Source organism: Cucurbita moschata, unplaced genomic scaffold (genome assembly GCF_002738365.1).
Source record: "Cucurbita moschata cultivar Rifu unplaced genomic scaffold, Cmos_1.0 Cmo_Scf00063, whole genome shotgun sequence".
Classification (NCBI taxonomy): Eukaryota; Viridiplantae; Streptophyta; class Magnoliopsida; order Cucurbitales; family Cucurbitaceae; genus Cucurbita; species Cucurbita moschata.
Window position 1 is genome coordinate 426,382 of NW_019268579.1, and position 21,318 is coordinate 447,699.

The window sequence follows — 21,318 nt, forward strand, 5'->3', positions numbered from 1 at the left end:
CTTTTAGACCATTGACCCAATTTTCTAGGCTCGTAATAGTCTAAGTCTACGACATTCTTTTGTCTTTTCTAACGAGTCCCCTAAGGAGAGGTTTCTATACCTTGTAAGGAATATTCTGTTTCTACACCTTGTAAGTCTATACCTTGTAAGGAATATCGAGTCCCCCAAGGAGAGGTTTCTACACCTTGTAAGAAATATTCTGTTTCTACACCTAAGGAATATTACACCTTGTAAAGAATATTCTGTTTCTACACCTTGTAAGGAATATTACATCTTGTAAGGAATATTATGTTTCTACATCTTGTAAGGAATATTTTGTTCCTTTCTCCACCCTCATAAGGAATGAGAATGATGCTTCGATCCCTCTTCAACCTATATGAAATCTCACAATCCATCCTCTTAAAGGCATATCACCCGATGTGCTCACAATTTACTCCTCGAGAGCCCAATATCTTCCTACTGCATGATGTCAATAGCTCAAGCCCAATGGTAGATATTATTGCTTTGACCCATTATGATTACACATTATGATTACATATTGCGTCAGCCCACGATTTTTAAAACGTGCTTCTCAACCCCTCACTCCTCACTCACTGATGTGATATCTCATAAAAATAGTCCGGGATGATCCTAGAAATGGTTGAGAATGGAACATGCCCAATTTTCTAGTCTCTTAAGTGACTTGAAATGTTTGAAACTTTATGAAACAGATTAAATTAAAAATTGATAATCATATACACTTAGGGAATTAAAAGATTGAAACTCTCCCTTTACATGAACTAATCTTTGTGGGGGCAAAAAGAAACACATTAAAATCCTCAAACAATTGGTAGTAAGGAAGAAGAATTAAAAAGCCTCGAGCATTTCCAAGATGAAATCGTTGCAAGTGGGACAGTTCCCGCGGCTAACCATAAGCTCCTTCGAACAGAGCCTGCAAAATGTATGGCCGCATGCCGCCATTGGCGCGTTCTTATGCTTCACCATGCAAACGCAGCAGCTGAATTCTCCGCCACTACCATCGTCTTCATCTTCTTCTTCGTATGCAACGTCTTCCTCATCGGAGAAGCCATCTTCTTCGAACCCCATTCCGTAATTCGACCCTTCGAACCCCATTTCTCTGTCCGTCTCGTGCAACAGATCCATCAACGACATCCTTACCGGCTCCGACGTCGGTGACTCCTTCTCCCCTTCCTCCGATCCTGTTGTTGATTCTACGTTTTCATCTTCGTCTTCGTTTTCGTTTTGTTCTTTCTCTTTCTCTTTCTCTTCTTCTGCAGCTTCCGCTGCGGCGGCGGCGGCGGCTGCATCGGCTGCTTCTTGTGCTGCTACGGTTTCTCTAGCGGACATCATTCTCCGCTCCGAGAAGGCGGAGCTTATATGTCGGACTCGGTTATCGCGATCTGATTCAGTTGGATCGGTGTAGTTCTCCGTTGGATTTGGGATCCGGATTGAGTTGTGACGCGACATTTGCGGTCTCATTCGACTCGGCGCTGAATCCGGAATGGATGAATAATCAAAGGACTCGTCGTATTGGAACGGAGTCGAATCGCTGGAGCTGTTCATTGTGGAACTCTGTCGAGATACTTGACGGCGAATGGATTTGGAGGATTCTTCAGACGGATTACGAGCGGAATGATCGGTGGAGTTTCGCGACGAAGGCGTGTTGAACCGGACTTGACTCCGCTTCCCCATTAGGGATCGCTTAGGTTGAAAAGGCATATCGGAGGTCGGAATAGGAACTGTGGAGACCCAAGCAGAGCCGGCGCGCTTCAATCGGAGTTTCTCCCTAAAAGACTTCCATGTCCTTTTGTCCTTTCCGAAAAGCCCCTTGGCGGCGTTTGGCTCCTCATCGCGGATCACGTCGAGTAGGGTTCGGCCTCGGATTTCGGCAGCCCTTGAAGTTGCAGAGGCCGGCGGCCCAAATCTATTGTTAGCCAAAACGTCATCGAGTGTATAGCCGGCGAGGCTACGGCCCTCCTCAACTAACGGCATTGAAACAACCTTCCGTGCTCGAAGATCACAGAAAGAAGAAGGTAATGTGAACTGGAATTGAATGCAGATTTCAGAACAATCAATGGATCATTTATTTTCCCTGGAAATCGTAATTACAGAACAAAATTAAGCTTCAACACACACATGGAGATTGGATTGATTGTTCCAGCTCGAATCGAAGGAAGAAGACGAAGAAAGCTTCAGGTATTTTCCGTTGAATTCTCCTTATTTTTGGATCGAATACATTATTTATGATTTTCCTCAAAAATTAAAATCTGAATTTAAATTCCAAATGTGGAACGGAAGCAATTTGTTAGGAGAGGCTGTCTCAATTTTCGGAATCTTGTGAGGTCCTCCAAATTTGTTCGTGAAAAAAAATATATATAATTAATTCAACTACTTTTATTTATTTATTATTATTATTTTTTTAAAGCACCACTTTTTATTTTCTAAATTATTATTTTTTCAAAACTATCGAACAAATATATTTTCAATATTCTTGTGATGTAGACGTTGATTGGGGAGCAGAACAAACCACCGTGTGTAAACCTTCCCCTCCAAACCCATTTTAAAACCTTGAGGGAAGCCCGGAAGAGAAAGTCTAAAGAGGATAATATCTGCTAGCAGTAGATCTGGGTCGTTACAAATAGTATCAAAGTCAGACACCGGACGATGTGCCAACCTTCTCGCTGTTCCCCGAAGGGGTAGACACGAGGTTGTGTGCCAGTAAGGACGCTGGCCCCAAAGGGGTGGATTTGGGGGCGGTCTCATGTCAATTGAAGGAAGGAAAGAGTGCCAAGGAGGACACTGAACCTCGAAAGGAGTGGATTGTGATGTACGGTTGGGAAGGAGAACAAACAACCCTTGATTTATAAGGGTGTGGAAACCTTCCCACTGTTTGAAGTCTTGAGGGGAAAAGCTACTTCTAGTTTTTATTTTATTTTATTATTATTTATTACCATATTTTTCATTGTATTTTCAAAATTTAAGTGCAAATTTAAAAATTTACCATTGTTAATATATCATTAACTATGATATGAATTCATTAGTTATTGAAAAGTTTAGTATTATTTAGTAAATAAGTGAGATTAAGAAATGATTTATAGGTTGCCAACGGTTATACTTTATGGCATGTTATTTGAATCATAAATTAAATTCTATTAATCTATACTGGCAAAGGCTAGGAAGCCTAACATTTGTTTAAGACACCCACATTCACTACCCCACTAGGTTGGTGGGCTTGGTTTGGGTTGAAAATATCATTGAATTCAATGGAGTTTCAATGTTTGATATCAATATCAATTTGAATAACTTTCCTTCTTTATAAAGGTTTAAAACTATTTTTGGAGTAGAAATGCTGTTAGAATGTTGAAGGAAAACGAATTTTTTGTTCAATATTCTAATGGATTTCTACTTCAAAAATAGTTTTGAAACCTTAATGAAAGGTTAATTGTAAGATCCACGTTGGCTGTGGGAGAGGGGAACAAAGCATTCTTTATAAGAGTGTGGAAACCTCTCCCCAACAGACACGTTTGAAAATCATGAGGTTGATGACGATACTTAATGGGCCAAAGTAGACAATATCTACTAGCGGCGAGCTTGAGCTATTATAAATTGTATCAAAATTACACCGGGTGGTGTGCTAGTGAGGACGCTGGCCCCAAGAGGGGTGGATTGTGAGATCCCACATTGGTTGGGGAGGAGAATGAATCCTTTCGTATGAGGGGGTGGAAACCTCTCCCTAGTAGATGCGTTTTAGAACCGTGAGATTGACAGCCATACATAACGGGCTAAAACGGATAATATCTACTAGCGATAGGATTGGATTGGAAAGTGGGAGTAAAATAGTTTTGAATTGTGGGTAAGCACAGTTTGAAAACTTAAGAAGCAAATAAAGGAAGAAAAAAGAGAGGAATGGTTGGTATGAGAATGGCATTGTATCAGCCTCTTACCTACCCATCGCTCAATAGGGAATAAAATCAATGTTAAGATTCATGATCACAACAACCCCACTTTCCACTTCCCTTCAAAACCTCAAGAAACAGAGCCCTTTTGGTGCAAGAGGAAAACAGGAAAGAATTGTCTGCCACTGCCAGATTACACAAACTTCTCTTATCTCTATCTCTATCTCTCTCCCTCTTCCAAGCTGCGACGATGGTTGGTAGCACCGTGTTCACTTTGGCTGAGGTTGCCTCCCACGACAACCGCAACGACTGCTGGTTGATCATTGAGGACAAGGTATTTGATCATTTGTCTCTGTGGCTCAATGTGGTTTCAAATTCTTTACATGGCTTTCATTTTCTGTTTGATCTTGAAATTTATGCATATAAATACTTCTTGTTTTGTGTTTACTTTTTTCGCAGACTAAAAAAATAGTTCTTGTTTTTGGAATTTGGTTAAGGATGAAATCTATAGAAAATATGATTTGACGTTGCTGAAGTGTTAAAGATTCATTGAGTCTATTTGCTTTGACTGATTGAGTTTCATGGATGGAACTAGTGCTCTTCTGTGTATTGTTTGATCTGAATTGGGCTTACGAATCGAAGTTTGGTGTATGTAAACGATTTGTCACTGAATTTGTAATTTATTTATCTGTTCAAGCAAACAAAATTACATGTTTTTTTAACATTTAGGACATGTACTTTTCTCTACTAGATCCGATTCTTTTATTTTTATTGTTTGGATAGGAGTACCCGTAATAGCTTTAGTCGACCGCTAGCATATATTGTCATCTTTGAGCTTTTCCTTCAAGATTTTTAAAACGTGCCTACTAGGGAGAGGTTTCCATACCCTTATAAAGAATTTTTCATTTTCCTCCTCAACCGACGTGAGATCTCATAATTCATTTCCCTTCGAGGTGCAGCATGTTCACTGGCACTCGTTTCCTTCTCCGAAAGATGTGGGACCCTCCAATTCACTCCCTTTTGCGGTCTAGCGTCCTTGTTGGCACACCGCTTCGTGTCCATCCCCTTTGGGGCTCAACCTCCTTGCTGGCATATTGTCCGGTGCTGGCTCTGATACCATTGTAACAGTCCAAGTTCATCGCTAGCGTATATTGTCCTTTTTTAGTTTCTCCCTTGAACTTTTTAAAAGAGACGTTTCCACGCCCTTATAAAAAAATGTTTCGTTCTTCTCTCTAATCGATGTGCAATCTCTATGTTCCCTCTCTCTCTCTTCATTCCTAATTGTTTTTCAATTCTGTGTGTTATTGGTCCAACAGGTGTACGATGTAACAAAGTTCCTTGAAGACCATCCTGGTGGTGATGAAGTCTTGTTGTCAGCCATTGGTAGGGAAAAACAAGCAACGAAAATTTTTCATTGAAATATATTCTTAATAAGCTTTGTCAAATGAACTGATCATAATGTTTGAGATACCAATGTTGGTTCTTCATATCATCTCATCTACAGGTAAGGATGCAACCAACGATTTTTTCGATGTCGGGCACAGTAGCGCTGCTCGAGCGATGATGGAAGAATTTTACATCGGTGACATCGATAGCTCAACTATCCCTACAAAAAGGAAGTACACTCCTCCAAAGCAGCCCCTATACAACCAAGACAAGACACCAGAGTTCATTATCAAGGTCCTCCAGTTTCTAGCTCCCCTGGTAATTTTGGCATTGGCTTTTGGCGTCCATCTCTATACCAAAACAACATGAACACTGAAACTATATCCATTTTTTTTAAAAAAATTGGTATATTTTGTTCCAATGAGTGTACTATGCTTGAAACTTGTTATATGATGCCGCTGAAAAATGTTTCAACTTCCTCTGTGATATAATGTTTACTTACCAAAAACATTATCAATAAAGAGTAGTTCTTGGCAATGTTATTCATTTACGAATTACATGTAGACTGAATTATTCTCCAAAGAGAGAAGAAAAGAACTTGCATTTGTTCAACAAAGAAAAGGGACTCTGCATTGTACTGTGTGATGTAAATTGGAACTATTCTGCACTTGTACATGTTCTTTCAATCACTTTAGAAACCGTCCTCTGCGAATGTTTCGATGGGGAACTCGAACCCCTCGAAGAGCTATGCCCAAAGAAGTTCATTTTACTAAATTTTCTCGAGAAAGAACTCACAAGTTTATGAGAACTAGACTTCTGCATGTCCCTCCTCATACAAACATGTTCTTTTTCGAGATCATTCAATCTCATCCGTAGGCGAGCGAGTTCAAGTTTTAGTTCACGATTTTCTCGTCTCAGTGATGCATAATTGTCTCGTGGAGACATTGCTGCACTGAATGCACCACTGCTAATCCGCCATGATTGATGTGAAGGTTTGTAGTCTTCATCGTCGCAAGAGTTCGATAGTGCAGTACGAAGCCTTAGTTGCTCAAAATACAGGACTTGAACCATGCATTGGAGGGGAAGACGCTCATTTTGAGCAGCATGAGCACCAGCCTCTTGTGAGAGCTTTTGAAAATCGATTAGTTTGCAGAGCTTCTTCTTGTCTAAATCTGATAGACCTTGATGAGCCTGTGGTAAAGCAACAATAAGTCAATCAATCAAAATGAAAATGTCTTAGAACATACGAAATGCACATACGTACTTTAAGATAGATATCGATGGCTCGATATAAACCATCGTGGATGGTACGTGCATGTGAAGGTAAGGAATCTGCAATGAGCATGAACTTGGAAAGGTTAAGGTTTGCATCAGGTGCAATTTCAGCAAGGTAGTTGTCCACTAGTTTGGATACTTTAAACAATGAACTTTGAGATGGCGAACAAGGACTATCCGAATCGAAAACAGAAGCGTCTTCCATATCGTCCTGGCTATCATCTTGTTGAGAGAAGTTTACCAAAATCCTATGAACCGTGTCAACGTCAAATAAAGTATCAGCTGAGTTTTGGAAGGATGGAATCAGAAGGTCATCAAGAGTAGCAATGTCCAGCTGAGATCCGATCCTTCTCTCGAGGTCGAGTCGGAAGGCAACAGAGCAATCAAGCGTCACAGCACTCCTCAGAAGCCCGAAAAGGAAACTGATTGGAACGACGGACTTTTCAACAGGCAAAAGACTGACAATTGTCTCAACAACAAGCTTTTCTTGTCCATTTGAACCTGAAATGATATCAACTTTTGTCTGCCCAGATGGGTTCCATAAGGTGGATTTCTTTGTTAACTCCCTTTGAGCATAATTCATCAGGGATGCAGCTATGCTCTCGGGACGAACCCCTCGACACTTCATGGCTGTAATGACTCGTTCATACAAGTCAACACGAAGCACCGAGATATCTTCGATCCACCAGTCACTATCACACTTGGCGGCCTGCTTGCTCATGTGAAGTCTCCCTGAACTGCTATACTCCAAGCGTGAGAAGCTTGAAGCGATTTGCTCTGAACAAGCCTTTGATGCTATTGCATCAATGCAACGGCTAACTGCTCTTACATCATTGGCGAGAGGGAGTAAATTCTCATATTGCTGCAACACTTCAACACACATTTCAAGGTTCTTCGAGACAACGCTCTCGAGATACTCTTCAGCTCGCGAACCGAGATTATCCTTTGAGAACTCTTCAGTCATTTCAAGATAATCGGAAACGCAACATAGCTGTGCAACATTTCCTGGAGTAATTTCGAAGTTGATCCCATAACAGAATTTTGCTGCCAATTCGAAAGATTCAGCGCCTCCTGGTAGATTGAGAAGCTCCACCTTGGAGATATCAGAGTCTCTATGTTCTGCAACTAATCTCCGAATTCGCCCACTTCGAGAGACGAGAGGGAACTGCATTTAGTAGTTCAATTAAACCAGATATTCATTGGGAACGTGCTCAAGATATTCAATGGGAACGTATTCATGACAGAAATTTGATGAAGAATTCAAATGTTTATTTAAGAAAACTAAAAACGAAATCTTTATCAAGTTGGAGCTCAAGTTGTTAGTGTCACCTTATGCAAGGAGAATGTCACTCCAGCCACGTCAATCGTAATATCGCTTGGAATATCATGAAAAATCCTACACGAATCAGTAGCCAATGATTCACAAGAAGAAATATTTGTACTCAACGAGAATGATAATCACCATCAATTTCCATCCAGATACTTCAATCCACTAAAGTAAAGAACATTGCTAAACCAAAATACTGTCAATCAGAGAAGCGTATAGATCATTTTGAAACACTAAGAACCAGCCAAACGATACACCAATCCAAAACAGGAAAGAACGAGCTTGCACGAAAAACTCCAGCTCGACCGAAAACCAGCACGACAAGATCGACTCATCAAAACATTCAAAATTCATGGCACAGCCAGCTTGGGGCCGGAGTCGACATAGAATGAAGGGGACGATCCTAATGTTGTGTTGGCAATTAGAACAAACCATCTAGACCAAACGGCAGAGATCTTGCACAGCTAGAATGCCAGAAAGTAAAAAAGAACAATGACCAAACGGCAGCATTACACCACAACTAGTACATAGAACTGCACAAAAACTAAACTAACATGAATTCAAGAGCAGATTAATGACAAGAACACAAGCCAAAAGATCATCAAAGACAACAAACAAACGAACCATTCGTTGCATCGGTGGCGCACCGACTTGGCAAGAGACATCTGTTGCTGGAGCTGCAGCATGTTGCAAGGGTGAGCAAAGTGGAGGTCAGTAGGGAGAAAAGGATGGTGGGGTTTGGGAAACAAAGGGAGTAAAGAGATCCAATGGGAGAAAGTTGAAGAAACTCCTCTTTGGCCATTTTCGTCGAACAGTTGGCGTGCATTCTTGAAAATCACTGGATTGCAATTGTCCAAAGGCAATGGGGCCTTATGGGTGGGACAATGATTTGATTAACACGCCAAAACTGTTTGAAATCCCATCAAACCTTACTAAATTCACTAATTTCATGCCTTCTTTCTGGGGTTCTTCCTTTTTCCTCCCCCTGTGATCATGTCTGCCCTGTTTGAGCAGGCAAACAAGCGCGATAAAGGGGGAAGAAAATCAGCAACCTCTGGACGGAAAAGTCAAAATCCATTCGAAACTGTGCGATCAAAGAAACAAAATAAGAACAGAAAGAGCGGGAAAAGGTCGTTATTTCGCTTGACGATTAGAAGCCATTTTCAAACTCTGTAAAACTTGATATCTTTTGTTTCTTTATTGTCAATCAAGAATTTCATAATATCACTCAGGTCCTCATACTTTTTACTAATTACCATTCACACCCATTTAAACTTTTTTCTTACAATGAATAAACCTAAACTAATGATTTATTTAATAATAAAAAAATCCCATTTTTTATTTTTTTTTTAAATATATAATTTCCACCAAAGAAATTCCTATTTTTTATCCTAATGTTTTTAATTATATATTCTAATTATTGATTAATTAATGAAATTTAAGATTAATTTATATTTTTTTCAAAGAGCCAAAAATAATTACTTTTATAAAATAAAAACAAATTGAATCATTACTAAATGGAAAGTTTGTTTCTTTTTTAAAAAGTTGAGTTTTTTTTTTCTTTTTAATATTTTATAACATATCTTGATTAAATCTGAATTTTTTAAATAATATTCTTAAAAAAATAATTTTTTAATTAAAAAAATATGAATAATTAAGAAATGTGATTAAAATTTATAAAATTGATTTGTCTTTTAGTTTTGGGCCGTATCCCTAAAATCTAGGACATGAAGACATTATTTTTTTTGTTTTTTTTTTATTTAAATAGAGGAATTATAAATATATAAATATATAAATAAATAAAAGGGAGGGGACAATAAAATAAACAAAGCTTACATAAGAGGCCAACATGAAAAAGTGGATTATTTTTCCTTTCGGCACTTAGCCAAATAAATCATCATCGTCTTTTCTTTCTTTTCACTTTGTCAAACGACATAAAGCAAACAAACAAAAGGGTTAAAAAGACACGATGCTAATTGGAGCTAATGGGACCGAAAAAGAATCTAACGTTTACCACCGATACCTTGTTTGTTAATCTATGCAATTTATGGAAGATGCCCGAGACTAGAGCCTGTCATGGAAGAAGCATATTGGGTGTGCTTCGATCATGTCTACGAGACACACAGTTGAATATAGATATCATGAACACTAGATGTAGATTGGGTCGAAAAACTTGAGCAACCATTCACTATGTGCTTGGTTATTAGTGCATCCTCATGTCTCTAAGGCCGAGCTGAATGGAGATATCATGAACGCGAGGTGTAGGATACTGGGTCGAGAAATTTGGGCAACCCTTCACTACGTGTTGGTCGATAGTCCATCTAATGTCTTGATACCTAACTCTACTGGAGAGGGCATGCCTAATTTAAAAAGTGCAAATTTACTAAACTGGGTCGAGTTAGGTTGATTTTTTATTTACTTTTTTATGATTTCAACTTTTAGTCTTAGAAAAGTCGGTGGAAATAAACGTTCGGGTTAAAAATGATAAGGACAAACATATGGAATATGATTGTCTACCACCACCATCCTAGTGGGGTCCCTTTAGGGATCATTATTTTTTAGGACCCATACCCTTATAATTGCATTTCATGTTTTTTTTTCGTTAATTATACTTGAAAAGTTTTTTAATTAATCTCCAAAATTTCACCTATAAGATTCATGCATTGGCCAACAAGAAAAAATATAATGAAAACAGGGTTCTGATTTGATTCATGGACAACACATTGGATCATGAACAAGAGAGCAACTTGGACACCAATAATTCCACAAAATTAATTATAATTACATTTTTTTTTCTTTTTTAAAAAAGAGGAAAATTCCTTTTTGAAAAGAAATTGGTCTATTAAAGGCATAATCCAAATATTTGATAAGACAGTCACATTAAAGGCATCCAATGATCTTCCAAAGCCCCTATGAAAAAGTAGTTGAATTAGAAACACTACCAAAATCTTAAAAGGATCTATGTGTATTGAACTGAAAGCTAGCAGCAGAGTTGGATATCAAGAACAAACATATCATTATTATGCACAAAAGATGATATTCAACATTGGACCTTTCCAATCATCACGATTGATGCAAATATGGTTGAGGATTGTTGGGAGAGAAGTCCTGCATCGAAATCATGAGTTTACAAGTAAGAAATACATCTCTAGTGGTACGAGTCATTTTGGGCAACTCCAAAGTAAGACAGTGGAGATTCGTGATTCCTAACAAATATGCCTTTAATTTTATCTCATATCAGCTCAAGCATCCCTGAGCGGGCTTTCATCAACTTCTGCTGCCCTGCCCCCTGCAAATATGCTGAAATCTCAGTTGTGCGTAATGCCAAAATCAATGGCATGGATGGGTGAGCAAAGGGTGTATATCCAGAAAAACCACGATGGATTCCACCGCCACAATACTCAATTCATTGTCAGACACTACAACGGCAGTGTGTCTCCATTACATGGATCATAGAATCAATTTGATGGAGACACTGAAACGCCTTAGGGAATCATACAGGGTGTTGAGTAGAGTTATTAGCAAAAACATGAACTAAATGAGTTCTTGAATAAATGGTAAGTTCCATATTATTTGAAGAGAAATTTGTTTAATAGAGGAGCATTGTGCAACGATATTTCGTGTGAATTATCCAAAAAATGGTATCAAAGTAAGACATCGGTAGTGTGTCAGCTAGGACATTGAGCCTCGAAGGGGGTGGACACCGAGTAGTGTGTCAGCGAGGATGTTGAGTCCCGAAGGGGGTGGATTGTGAGATCCCATATCGGTTGGAAAGGGGAACAAAGCATTCATTATAAGGGTGTAGAAACCTCTTCCTAGCATTCGCATTTTAAAACCTTGAGAGGAATCCCGACTCGACTTGAACTTTTTTTTTTTTTTTTTTTAATATTTGTGAATGTTTGGGCCAATTTGGGTCTCAAAGACAACTATATGACCCTATAATATGACCCTATAACATTTAGCCGTCGAAGTAACTCATCATAGATAGCAACCATAACTTGAACTCATTTTCGTCTAAAAAGAATTTGAGTACGAAGGAGTTGAAGTAACGTAAGAAAAAGCTGACTCTCATTTGGGAGAGAATTAATATATAGATGACTATTGAAGGGAGGTTCAATGTCTCAAAAGAGCTAAGAATTATCCAGATATATATATATAAAAAAATGATATCATTTAACAATCAGAAATATCACGCAAACTTTTCAAACAAAAATTATAAACAAATTAAATATCACTCATGTCATAACACCAGACATGCACAAGATATCATATCATATCATCATAATCTCAACACACCATATGCCTTCAATCGGTTTCATTGTCGAGCTAAGCCACAGCTAAGGTCAACTAAAACCAAACTAAATATCACTCATGTCAAATCAATTTAAGAGAGATGAGCTTGAGCCAGAACACCAGACATATGCAAAAGAAAGACAGCAATATTTCAAACCAAAATTCGGAGTGAAACTAAAACCATGTCATACCTCAGCCATCTTGCCAAAGGAAAATTTTCAGAAGCCAAGAAGTCTGTTCAAAGCAATCCAAGTAAAGGATCAGAAATTTAGAATGAAACACAAGTTCATTTCATTGCGTAAAAAGATCGAACACTTCATATGCAACCCTCTAGTAGTCTAAAAACAGAGCAACCATCAAGGAGTATGAAAATGGCAAATCTCATACTCAACTGTAACGTTCTTAGAGAGTTCAAACGCAGTATAGAAACACTAAATTCCTAATTTCAAAATCTAAACACAATTTCAGTGAGCCCAAATGTCAAATTTGGCTGTGGAACAAAGAATCAATAGAGATAGACAAATGCAACAATCAAATCGCGTAACATAGAAACATCGAAACTTCAACAGATCATGAAGAAGAAAGAATCGCAGAGTGATCGGAAAAAAAATGGAGAAATGGAGGAGAAAGTATGTGAACTTGTTATAAATGGAACAAAAAAAAAATTAAATTAATAAAAATACTCATCTAAAAAATAATTTTGTTAGTAATTTATTATAATTTTTTTTTATAAAATTAATAAGTTTTAATATTGTTTTTAATATTTAAAGATTGATTTTGTTTTTGTTTTAAAAAAAAAAAAGAAATATATAAGTAGAGGTGAACTGTTCCCCCAATCCCCAACCCTAACTTTTCCTATTTACTTCTCCCGCGCTCTCTGTCTCTTTCTCTCTCGTCCTTTTCCTACAAACTTCCCTCTCTTTCTCTCTCTTCTTCCATTTGCAGCTTCGCGCCTTCTCTCTCTCTCCTCTGTTCCATCAGAACGGAACCAAGAAAACCCAGAAAACCCTATTCTCAGTCTCACACACACATTGATTTATGGGAAAGTACATGAAGAAATCGAAGCTTACAGGCGGCATTGCAGTCATGGAGGTCTCACCGCAGTCCTCTCCGGGACTCCGTACTAGAGCTGCTAAAACCCGTGCTCTACAGCGCCTCAACAAATCCTTCTCTCAATCCGCCGCTGTTTCGAGCCCTAGAGCGGCGGCATCTTCCTCTTCTTACTTGCAGCTGCGCAACCGTCGACTTGAAAAGCCTCCGGTATTCCGGCAGCTGCATAAGGCGCAGCAGGACGGCGAGTGTTGCGAAGATGGCTTGAGTCGTGAGTGTTCCTCTAATGATTCTCGGTTGAAGCGGGATTTGGCGGACTCGGGTTCGGAGAAGAGGAAGCTTCGTGTGGAAACAGGGAGTGGAAATGCTAGGGATTTCGAGGATTATTTTGGCGAGAACTGCCCGGACTTTGGAGGTGATAATAGGTACGGTTTCGAAAGGTTTTCTGGAATTGTTGTTGTTTGAATTCAATTTTAGCTTGTGATGGCTTAAAATGGCTGTGATTTCTTCCTTTGTTTTTTGATTGCTATCGTACTGCCGACAAATCTCGATTTCGTCGCGATCTTCGTTACTAGTTAAAACTATTTGTCTAGTTCATGGGTTTCTCAGATTTTTCCTTTTCTTATTTTGTTATTTACATGTCTTTGGCAATTTATTTGCTCATAGGATTGATGCATTGGTTTCTACTGAACTGGATGGGCTCACTCTGTGGCCATGTTTGCTTGTTTGACTATCACTATTCTCGTACTGTTCCTTTTCCCTATATGTGACTTCACTTTCCACTTCGCATCCTGTCGTTCCATTGTTACCATATGTTGCTGTAGTGTATCTTTCATGATAGGCTAGTTATGCTGTAAGATATGACTTTTTAAGAGTTTCGTTGGTATATTCAGTGGATAGGCTGTTTTTTTAAAATATTTGTCAGTGTTCGAGTCAGCTTGGACAACTCGATTATTCTCATGAGAAAATTATTTGTTATTTCACGTTAGAACATTTGGTTACTAAGATGGTCGGTAGATTATTAAATTTTAGATAGAGGGTCACGAAGTTATTTATTATTTATATGGTCGTGATGAAGCTAATTCCATTTAATTTATTTTACATTAGATGACAAGATCCCTGAATTTTTCTTGGCCATGAACAACTTTATTATTATTATTCTTCTTGTTGACTTAATGGTTCAATTTTCTGGTTTCTACCTCAGCTTTTGGGCTGAAACTCAAGAGGCAAAATGGAGTTCTGCTTGCATTAATTTAATGCGAGTTTTCTTTTTTGGCAATAAATTGGAAGAATTAAATAAAGTTGGTAGTTACCTATGGGAATACTGATTGCAATAGTTATTAGCTTTCGACAATTTTGCAGCATATGTCGTCATTTTTGGGCCTGGGCATATTTTGATTTTTGAAACGTGTAGGTGACAAGAAGTTATAACTTATAGATCTATTTCATGCCATATTTTGTACTACCAGCCAAATTAGAGTTTGTCCCATTAGACCTGGCATATTCCTTAAGATATTCGATGCTCTGTAGTGTGTTCTTTTCTCAATTTTGGTTTTGGTTTAGATTAAGTAGACACTGTTTGATAACACAAAAAGAATAACTGAGTTCAATTAGTGTATTCTTAAAGGCAATCTCATGAACTAGTTAATTGAGTTGATTGAGCTAAGAAGAGTTCTTTTTTTCTTTTACAAGTTGGTACCTTTTGCGTATTTTATAGCTCTTCTGAAGTACAATGATTTGAGGGTATGCTTGTGTAGGGGAACTGCAGAAAAAATACATAGCAGCTTGGTTAGAGATTTAAGAACCAACAAAACATCATACTCAACCCGGATGGAGACAAATTCACATACAACCAACTCAGGAGTAGAGATGGAGTTGCTTAAAAGTATCCCTACTGCAAATGACATAGAGGAGTTCTTTGCTCAAGAAGAGCTATGGCATCAAACGACGTTTATTCAGAAGTAAGCCAATGAATTTATTTGTGATGTATAATTGGATTAGAAAGTGACTATCAAATTCATGGTTAGAGTGTGGGTTTCTGCAGGTATAACTTCGACTTTGCAAGTGAAATGCCTCTCCAAGGACGATATGAATGGGTGCAAGTGGTTCCCTAAGTTAGCTATGATCTCGATTCTCAAGTGTCTCGTCTCTATGAAGCACATTTTGGGGTCACAGGATGAGTTTAGCTCTCTATAGCAAACACAAAGTTGGGGCATATCTCATACTAACCAACCAGCTTTTAATCCATATTTAGTTAGAAGAGACATTTGGAAGAATGGTGGATAGTACATAAAAGCGTCTCTCGTCGTCATTTGTAATGTTATCTCAACTGTTCCAGTTGTCCATATCTGGGTTAGTTTGTCTTTGAAATTAGTAAAATAAATGAAGTTTCTTCACCACCCATCGTCTTCATAAATCATAACCTATCTGAAACTAAAACATGATTTCTCTTTCTGGTTCTTACGCCATCTTATTTGGCTTCATTTGGAAGAAATTCTGAGGAGCTTTGCAGAGAGGAAATGATAGATGAAATGAAATAATATGTCATGTAAATGCAAATACTATATATAAACTTGTCCCCCCCATGCACTTACTTCGATGCATTGCTTAGCAGTTTCACGTGGGTCATTGCACGGCTCTGCATTCTACGCTTAGTACAATTCTGTTCAACGCAAGGAATTGTCATTTTCGTTACACATTAAATGCTCCAAGTCCCCGGATAACACAACAAAACTTCAACAGATTCTCAGAATGTGTAGCAATCACATATTAAGTACTCTTGGAAAACTATATTAAACTCATGCAATCACATATAAATGTTCTTGGAAAGCTGTATTAAAGTCATGCAATCACGATTTTCTGGTCTCTATTGTAACTTGGGTTTGTACAGCCACAGTTGGAATTCTAAAGATACTTTTTGGTTGATTCAGAAGGACGCATCAAACCATGTTCAATATTTCATCAGCTAGTAAATCAGATCATGAGTATGGGCAACAGTTAAACTTGTTAAGCCTGAAATACCAAAATGCATGCTTTGGTTTTATGGAGTTAGTGGCCCTACAGGAGCTAAATGTGATGCAGTATTCGTCTCTGCCATTTCAACTTCATATGATGAAGTGCAGTTGGAAGATCCCTCATTCCCTAAAGCCATCCTCCTAAGTTTATCAAGTTGAATTGCACGCAGTTCATATCTGCCAATACAAACAAAAGCTTGAATTCTGTGCTAAATGCGCAAAGAAGTAGAGAGCAATTTAAGACAGTATCTTCGGAAATTCCAGAGGAAGAAGAAAATAAGTGCAGGTATGACCGGAGAAATTAGATTCTTTACGAGATGTTCGCCTCTATTATGCACACCAGAAACATCAAATATAAAGATTAAACGAACAAAAAGTTTTAGGGAAACAGATTCGATGTAATTGTTCGAAATTTTTTGTCTTACAGTTTTAACATCACAAAGTTCTAGTAATGGCAGTACATGAAAGAGGAAATAAACTACCGAGCTTTTGGCGTAATCCGTTATGAAACCAGTGAGCTAAATTACCTGACAAATTACACAACAGAAATCTGTGTGTAGCATTAGCAATAATTGGAAGCGGTCCTTGCAAAGTTAGAATCTTTAAAGCATCAAAAAGGTGAATTATAAAACATGGTCCCAAACTCAGCTTGCTCTCCTCGACACATGCTGGTAGAATTCAAGGTAAAAGGAAGAGTCTATTGCACAAGGAAAAGGGAAAAAAGAGACATGTGAGAGGCTTGTGGCTTCCTTGAAAGTTCCATAGTTAATTTGCATCCTATTCTACACCGTACTCTTGACGCATATACCCAATTCCGTTACAAACATAATTGCAAAACATTGTCCCAAACTCAGTCGTCTCCTCTCATAGAAGCCAATACGCCCAACAAAAACAAACTTGCTGGCCGAAGATTTTCCTGCTAGTTTAGGTAAAGCATATGGGGGGCTGACTTCCTATCAATACTCATGTTCAAATTATCACCTTGTCTTGAAGGTGGATTGCTTTCTACTCTGATTCTGTACTAGTTCATGAGGTTCCCAGATTGCATCCTCAAGTGACTGACCCAGACATTGGATGAGAACTTCTAACCTGTCTCCTAGAACTGAATCCGGAATTAAAGTATTGATCTAATGTAGAGCTTAGCTGTGATGGTAATGGGCTGGGATCACTTTGGCCAGCTTTAAACTAAGATCAAGATGAGGTGGGGTTAGTGGCAGCAATAACTATGAGTAACCCTCCCCTCACTATGCATTCAGTACTTTGGAAAGGACCATATTTCCATAAAGCCGGATTTTCATACCTTTCAGAGGCCAATGACTGTTCCATCTTCCACAGTTTGAGAGAAGGTTAGGGTAGTTGAAAACTCACAAGAGACCTGGTACTCGTTCTATTGGCAGACTTCAAACTTGCTACAAAGTCCATCAGCATTTTTCGCATCACCACCAAAATCAGCTTTATAGTTCCTCTGTTTAAGTTCATGGCTGCAGGATGCCCAAAATATCTAACTATTAAAATCCGTCCCAGGAAAACAAAAATGGAAGTAAATCCACCCTCCTCATCAATTCCACATGATTGAAATCTCAATGAACCTCACCAGATTTTCCGACCTTCACCCCCTAGCTTAATCTAGTAGTGCCTTCCTTTACGTCATTAAACACCATTCCTTCTAGTGCAAAATCTGATAAATGTCCTCCAATGAACTCTACTCTAACATTGAAATCCTATTTACCTATTCCTGAGTTGCCTCCAATCTCGATTCCACTATATGCACTTTGGTGTCCATTTTTTCTCCCTTTGGGCATCCAAGATGAAGCTATAATACTAGTTAAATAGGATCAAGTAGAATGGAACAGGAAAAAGAAATCAAATACAAAAGAAAAACATGCTTTTAAGAGGAATGTGGCTTTGACTTTGTACTCGTCGTATCATTTATGTGCTACCTCATTCCATAACTACAACATTTACAAAACATGGTCCAACATTCTACTTGCTCCCCTCATGGACCCAATAGGTCCAACAATAACAACTTTACTCACGAGGCATCCTTATTCTCCTTGTATTATAGTTAAACTAACTCTGGATGTCCTCTCCTTCCTCTGACATGGCTATATACATACATGATGTCTGATAGATAGGGGAGGGAGGTAGCAGTACGACTTCTGTTGATGCACAAACAAGTTCAAGCTATAGCTCTGAACCAAATTTTCGTTTATCATGGGTAAGGACACTATTGCTAACATAATAACCTCTATTCGAAATGCTGACATGAATAGAAAAGAAATGGTTCGAATACCATCTTGGAGGAACGGTAAACAAGACAAGTGTTTGCACATTGGAATGAGCCCTATGAACAAACTAATGAACACATCTCTGATTTCTCTACTATTCACAGAAAGTTAATAACTAAATAACCAAACATCTTAAAAGATAAACTCTTCTTTCTAAAATAATATCCTTTTCTAAAAGCAACAAAAAGGAGGTATGACCTTCTAGTGATGCAGAACAAACTTCCAAACATTTTACTGAATCAGCTGCTCAAAAACTACAAACAAGTATTTACACAAGAACACATATCTTTTATGTCACAGAAAGTCGTTGCAGGCAAAACAAGATGAAAACAAATTATATTTTCATACAAGATCGACAGAAACTAAGCCTAAAACCTAAAAGATTCTACAAGAAAATGGAAAAAAAGATTGAAACTCTGTGAACTTTCACACATGGGCGAACAAACATGCCTTGAGAACCACAAAACGACTACTTGGATCATATAATATAATGGAAACAATAGGACTTACTCAACCACAAGGCTCTTGACAAGGGCAAAATATATTTTCCAGAATTGGTGTTCCTTCAAATGTCCAGGGCAAAGCTTATATCTGAGTTGGGAAATTTCCTTCAAAATGAGAAAAGAATTGACAGTTGAATTTTGATAGGCTTCACAATTATATAGCCCAACCACATTAGGGTTCTATTTGAACAGGTTCGAAATCATTTGTACATGAATACCAAGAAACGAACCTTGACTTTAGACAGCACAAGAACAGCATGTCGCTCCTGCCAATCCGAGAGATTTTGATCACCACAAAGTGCTTCCCCTTCATCTGAACACAAATCCAAGTTGAGAATCAAATCGAGCAATAAACTAAAACAAAGATATCAAAACTGAAATCTCCTCAGCTGTTAAAAAAAAACCTCCAAGAATCCAACAGAACTTAAAAACCTACTGGAATTGAAGGTTATAGAGAAGGAACGTCGAGATACCTTGAAGAGGAAAGTTCTTGAAGGTTTCAATGGTGAAGGACTTAACAAATTCGATCAACCCCTCTGTGACTCCATGGAATTGCTCTTCCTTCTCTCCATCGGATTTCCGCAAGGGAATCGAACTTTCGGTAAACTGGTCGATTTGCCTCAAAAGTCTCCGTCGAAACCAAGAAGACAAGCTCATTTTTCGTAGTTTGATCTGGACCTGCTCCTACTCTTCGCAGCGCCAAATCAAAAAGATAAGAATCCTATGTGAAATAACATCGAAAACCAACTAAAATTTCGCCTTCTGCTGCAAGCTGTATTGGCTTTTAGGGAATTGAAAGCAGAAGAAGATGACAGGAAGATGATGATGGATCATTGTTGGCTAGGGAATTGAACTCGGATTCCGTTGTGTTCTGGCGGAAGGAGCTCCGAATTTCCAAATGTGCTCCTGCGGTAATTATATTATATTCAAAGAATCCTCAACTAAGCTCAAAATTATCGTATTTTACCTCCAGTTCCAAATTTTCATACCTCACGTATAAACGTTCTTGAATTATATTTAAATTGGTTGCAACAAATTCTATTAATGACTTAATTTCATTATAGAGTCATGCAGACTACAATAATTTGTAGATTAAAACAATACAACGTTAACAATATTATTGTAAGTCTATTTTTTTTTAAATAATTAAATATAAAATTTATGAATATGCATCTTTACCAACAAAATTATTTAGTTATTGAGCGAAAATCAATATACTTCTAATGTGAAATTGGTGAGGTTGGTTATAGTACGAGGTGGTCGTAAAGTGTTCTTTCTCTATCATTAGCTCGAATGCGTTTTTCAAAGATTACTATTTTTGAGTGCAGGTTCGGTGATTCATGCCATGTCGGATAAGCAAGATATTGAACAGGAAAATTTGGTCACGAAGATCTTCAAATTTGTCAAGTAATGGTAGGAAAAGTCCATCTCAAGATAGAGAATGCTCTATTCTTTGTTGTATGTCCTCAGTTTCGCTTAACGAGGACCTCAATTTTGGTCTCGACTCTCTCTAACATGATATTTTCTTCTATAGCTCGAGTTTGGCCTAACTCTTGCTAACGAGATACTTTCTCATAAGCTCGAAAATATAGAAACTATCCATTAAAAATGTCTAAGAGGGAAGGGAGAGATGGGGGAGAATCCAATAATAGGAAAGAGTAATCTCTGTCACCGCTAGACTGGGCGTTAGCTTTAGTTGTGAAGGAGAGGACAAAGCAAAACAAAGCAAAAGACAAATGCCCAAAAACAAAAGGCCATTACTGCTTCAATCTGCTGCATGCCGCAGTACAGACATATCTTACACCTCTACCCCACCTGCCAATCCGGACCCTCCATCTATCAGCATTGATTCCAATCAGACGTCTCGAATTTCAGCACCACATGCACCTGAAAATCTTCCAATACAATTTTCATCTCCCCCGCCACCGGGCACTATCTAATCAAACACAGACAATTTTATCCTACTAAACTCAATTAATTAAAATATATTATAATTGTAACGAAAATATTAAAGATCTATGACTTCTAATTTAGCATATAGTTTTAAAGATAATGATCAAAACTGGAATGAAATGGACAATCTTAAAGCATTGTACCTGGTCAGAGTAAAACAAAAAGCAAGACGTGAAGAACGCTAAATGTGAGCTTAGTAACATTTATCAACAAATTCCATTAAAAGCTTTATGAAAATATTTGAGAGATGAACAAATCTAACTAAGAATTCTAAACAGAAGAATTTGTGAGAAAGCAAAAGATCAAAAACTATATTTAAACATCTTATCAATC

At 38.0% G+C, this 21,318-nt stretch overlaps 5 protein-coding genes across 7 annotated transcripts; 2 read left to right on the top strand and 3 right to left on the bottom strand.

Annotated features, from left to right (window-relative positions):
* Positions 1–719: 719 nt before the first annotated feature.
* Positions 720–2,020, bottom strand: LOC111437281. Its single transcript, XM_023075168.1, has one exon. It carries the CDS (start codon positions 1,990–1,992, stop codon positions 847–849), a length of 1,146 nt encoding a protein of 381 aa, XP_022930936.1. The 5' UTR covers positions 1,993–2,020; the 3' UTR covers positions 720–846.
* Positions 2,021–3,803: 1,783 nt separating this feature from the next.
* LOC111437450 (cytochrome b5, seed isoform-like) lies at positions 3,804–5,821 on the top strand. The gene is made up of 3 exons (XM_023075426.1): positions 3,804–4,230; positions 5,213–5,279; positions 5,401–5,821. The coding sequence occupies exons 1-3, from the start codon at positions 4,147–4,149 to the stop codon at positions 5,649–5,651; spliced, it is 402 nt and encodes a 133-aa protein (XP_022931194.1). The 5' UTR covers positions 3,804–4,146; the 3' UTR covers positions 5,652–5,821.
* LOC111437448 (BTB/POZ domain-containing protein At5g48800-like) lies at positions 5,793–9,047 on the bottom strand. Of its 2 annotated transcripts, XM_023075424.1 has the most exons (4): positions 8,509–9,047; positions 7,887–7,953; positions 6,547–7,722; positions 5,793–6,473 (listed from the first exon to the last, which is right to left on the bottom strand). In XM_023075424.1, exons 1-4 carry the CDS (start codon positions 8,568–8,570, stop codon positions 5,940–5,942), a joined length of 1,839 nt encoding a protein of 612 aa, XP_022931192.1. In that variant the 5' UTR covers positions 8,571–9,047; the 3' UTR covers positions 5,793–5,939. The 2 variants fall into 2 exon arrangements, with proteins under 2 accessions (XP_022931192.1, XP_022931193.1); XM_023075425.1 differs by lacking the exon at positions 8,509–9,047 and having other exon boundaries at positions 6,547–7,702.
* A 4,035-nt stretch (positions 9,048–13,082) lies between these two features.
* Positions 13,083–15,626, top strand: LOC111437387 (cyclin-dependent kinase inhibitor 3-like). The gene is made up of 3 exons (XM_023075331.1): positions 13,083–13,652; positions 14,985–15,188; positions 15,272–15,626. The coding sequence occupies exons 1-3, from the start codon at positions 13,216–13,218 to the stop codon at positions 15,339–15,341; spliced, it is 711 nt and encodes a 236-aa protein (XP_022931099.1). The 5' UTR covers positions 13,083–13,215; the 3' UTR covers positions 15,342–15,626.
* A 370-nt stretch (positions 15,627–15,996) lies between these two features.
* LOC111437388 lies at positions 15,997–20,880 on the bottom strand. Of its 2 annotated transcripts, XM_023075334.1 has the most exons (6): positions 20,794–20,880; positions 19,846–19,938; positions 19,506–19,721; positions 19,263–19,345; positions 19,040–19,137; positions 15,997–16,418 (listed from the first exon to the last, which is right to left on the bottom strand). In XM_023075334.1, exons 3-6 carry the CDS (start codon positions 19,687–19,689, stop codon positions 16,268–16,270), a joined length of 516 nt encoding a protein of 171 aa, XP_022931102.1. In that variant the 5' UTR covers positions 19,690–19,721; positions 19,846–19,938; positions 20,794–20,880; the 3' UTR covers positions 15,997–16,267. The 2 variants fall into 2 exon arrangements, with proteins under 2 accessions (XP_022931102.1, XP_022931101.1); XM_023075333.1 differs by having other exon boundaries at positions 19,506–19,938.
* Positions 20,881–21,318: the final 438 nt, after the last annotated feature.

What these genes read in the sequence shown, in the direction of transcription:
- LOC111437281 (XM_023075168.1), bottom strand. Translation starts at nt 1,992, where the DNA reads ATGCCGTTAGTTGAGGAGGGCCGTAGCCTCGCCGGCTATACACTCGAT.
- LOC111437450 (XM_023075426.1), top strand. Translation starts at nt 4,147, where the DNA reads ATGGTTGGTAGCACCGTGTTCACTTTGGCTGAGGTTGCCTCCCACGAC. An exon ending in GGTTGATCATTGAGGACAAG is followed by an intron (nt 4,231 to 5,212) that starts GTATTTGATCAT and finishes TTGGTCCAACAG; the next exon opens with GTGTACGATGTAACAAAGTT. An exon ending in AGTCTTGTTGTCAGCCATTG is followed by an intron (nt 5,280 to 5,400) that starts GTAGGGAAAAAC and finishes TCTCATCTACAG; the next exon opens with GTAAGGATGCAACCAACGAT.
- LOC111437448 (XM_023075424.1), bottom strand. Translation starts at nt 8,570, where the DNA reads ATGCTGCAGCTCCAGCAACAGATGTCTCTTGCCAAGTCGGTGCGCCAC. An exon ending in TGACATTCTCCTTGCATAAG is followed by an intron (nt 7,723 to 7,886) that starts GTGACACTAACA and finishes TACTAAATGCAG; the next exon opens with TTCCCTCTCGTCTCTCGAAG. An exon ending in CCATCGATATCTATCTTAAA is followed by an intron (nt 6,474 to 6,546) that starts GTACGTATGTGC and finishes GCTTTACCACAG; the next exon opens with GCTCATCAAGGTCTATCAGA.
- LOC111437387 (XM_023075331.1), top strand. Translation starts at nt 13,216, where the DNA reads ATGGGAAAGTACATGAAGAAATCGAAGCTTACAGGCGGCATTGCAGTC. An exon ending in GACTTTGGAGGTGATAATAG is followed by an intron (nt 13,653 to 14,984) that starts GTACGGTTTCGA and finishes ATGCTTGTGTAG; the next exon opens with GGGAACTGCAGAAAAAATAC. An exon ending in CAAACGACGTTTATTCAGAA is followed by an intron (nt 15,189 to 15,271) that starts GTAAGCCAATGA and finishes GGGTTTCTGCAG; the next exon opens with GTATAACTTCGACTTTGCAA.
- LOC111437388 (XM_023075334.1), bottom strand. Translation starts at nt 19,689, where the DNA reads ATGAGCTTGTCTTCTTGGTTTCGACGGAGACTTTTGAGGCAAATCGAC. An exon ending in CAAGAACTTTCCTCTTCAAG is followed by an intron (nt 19,346 to 19,505) that starts GTATCTCGACGT and finishes ATTTGTGTTCAG; the next exon opens with ATGAAGGGGAAGCACTTTGT. An exon ending in GTCAAGAGCCTTGTGGTTGA is followed by an intron (nt 16,419 to 19,039) that starts GTAAGTCCTATT and finishes TTGTATTGGCAG; the next exon opens with ATATGAACTGCGTGCAATTC.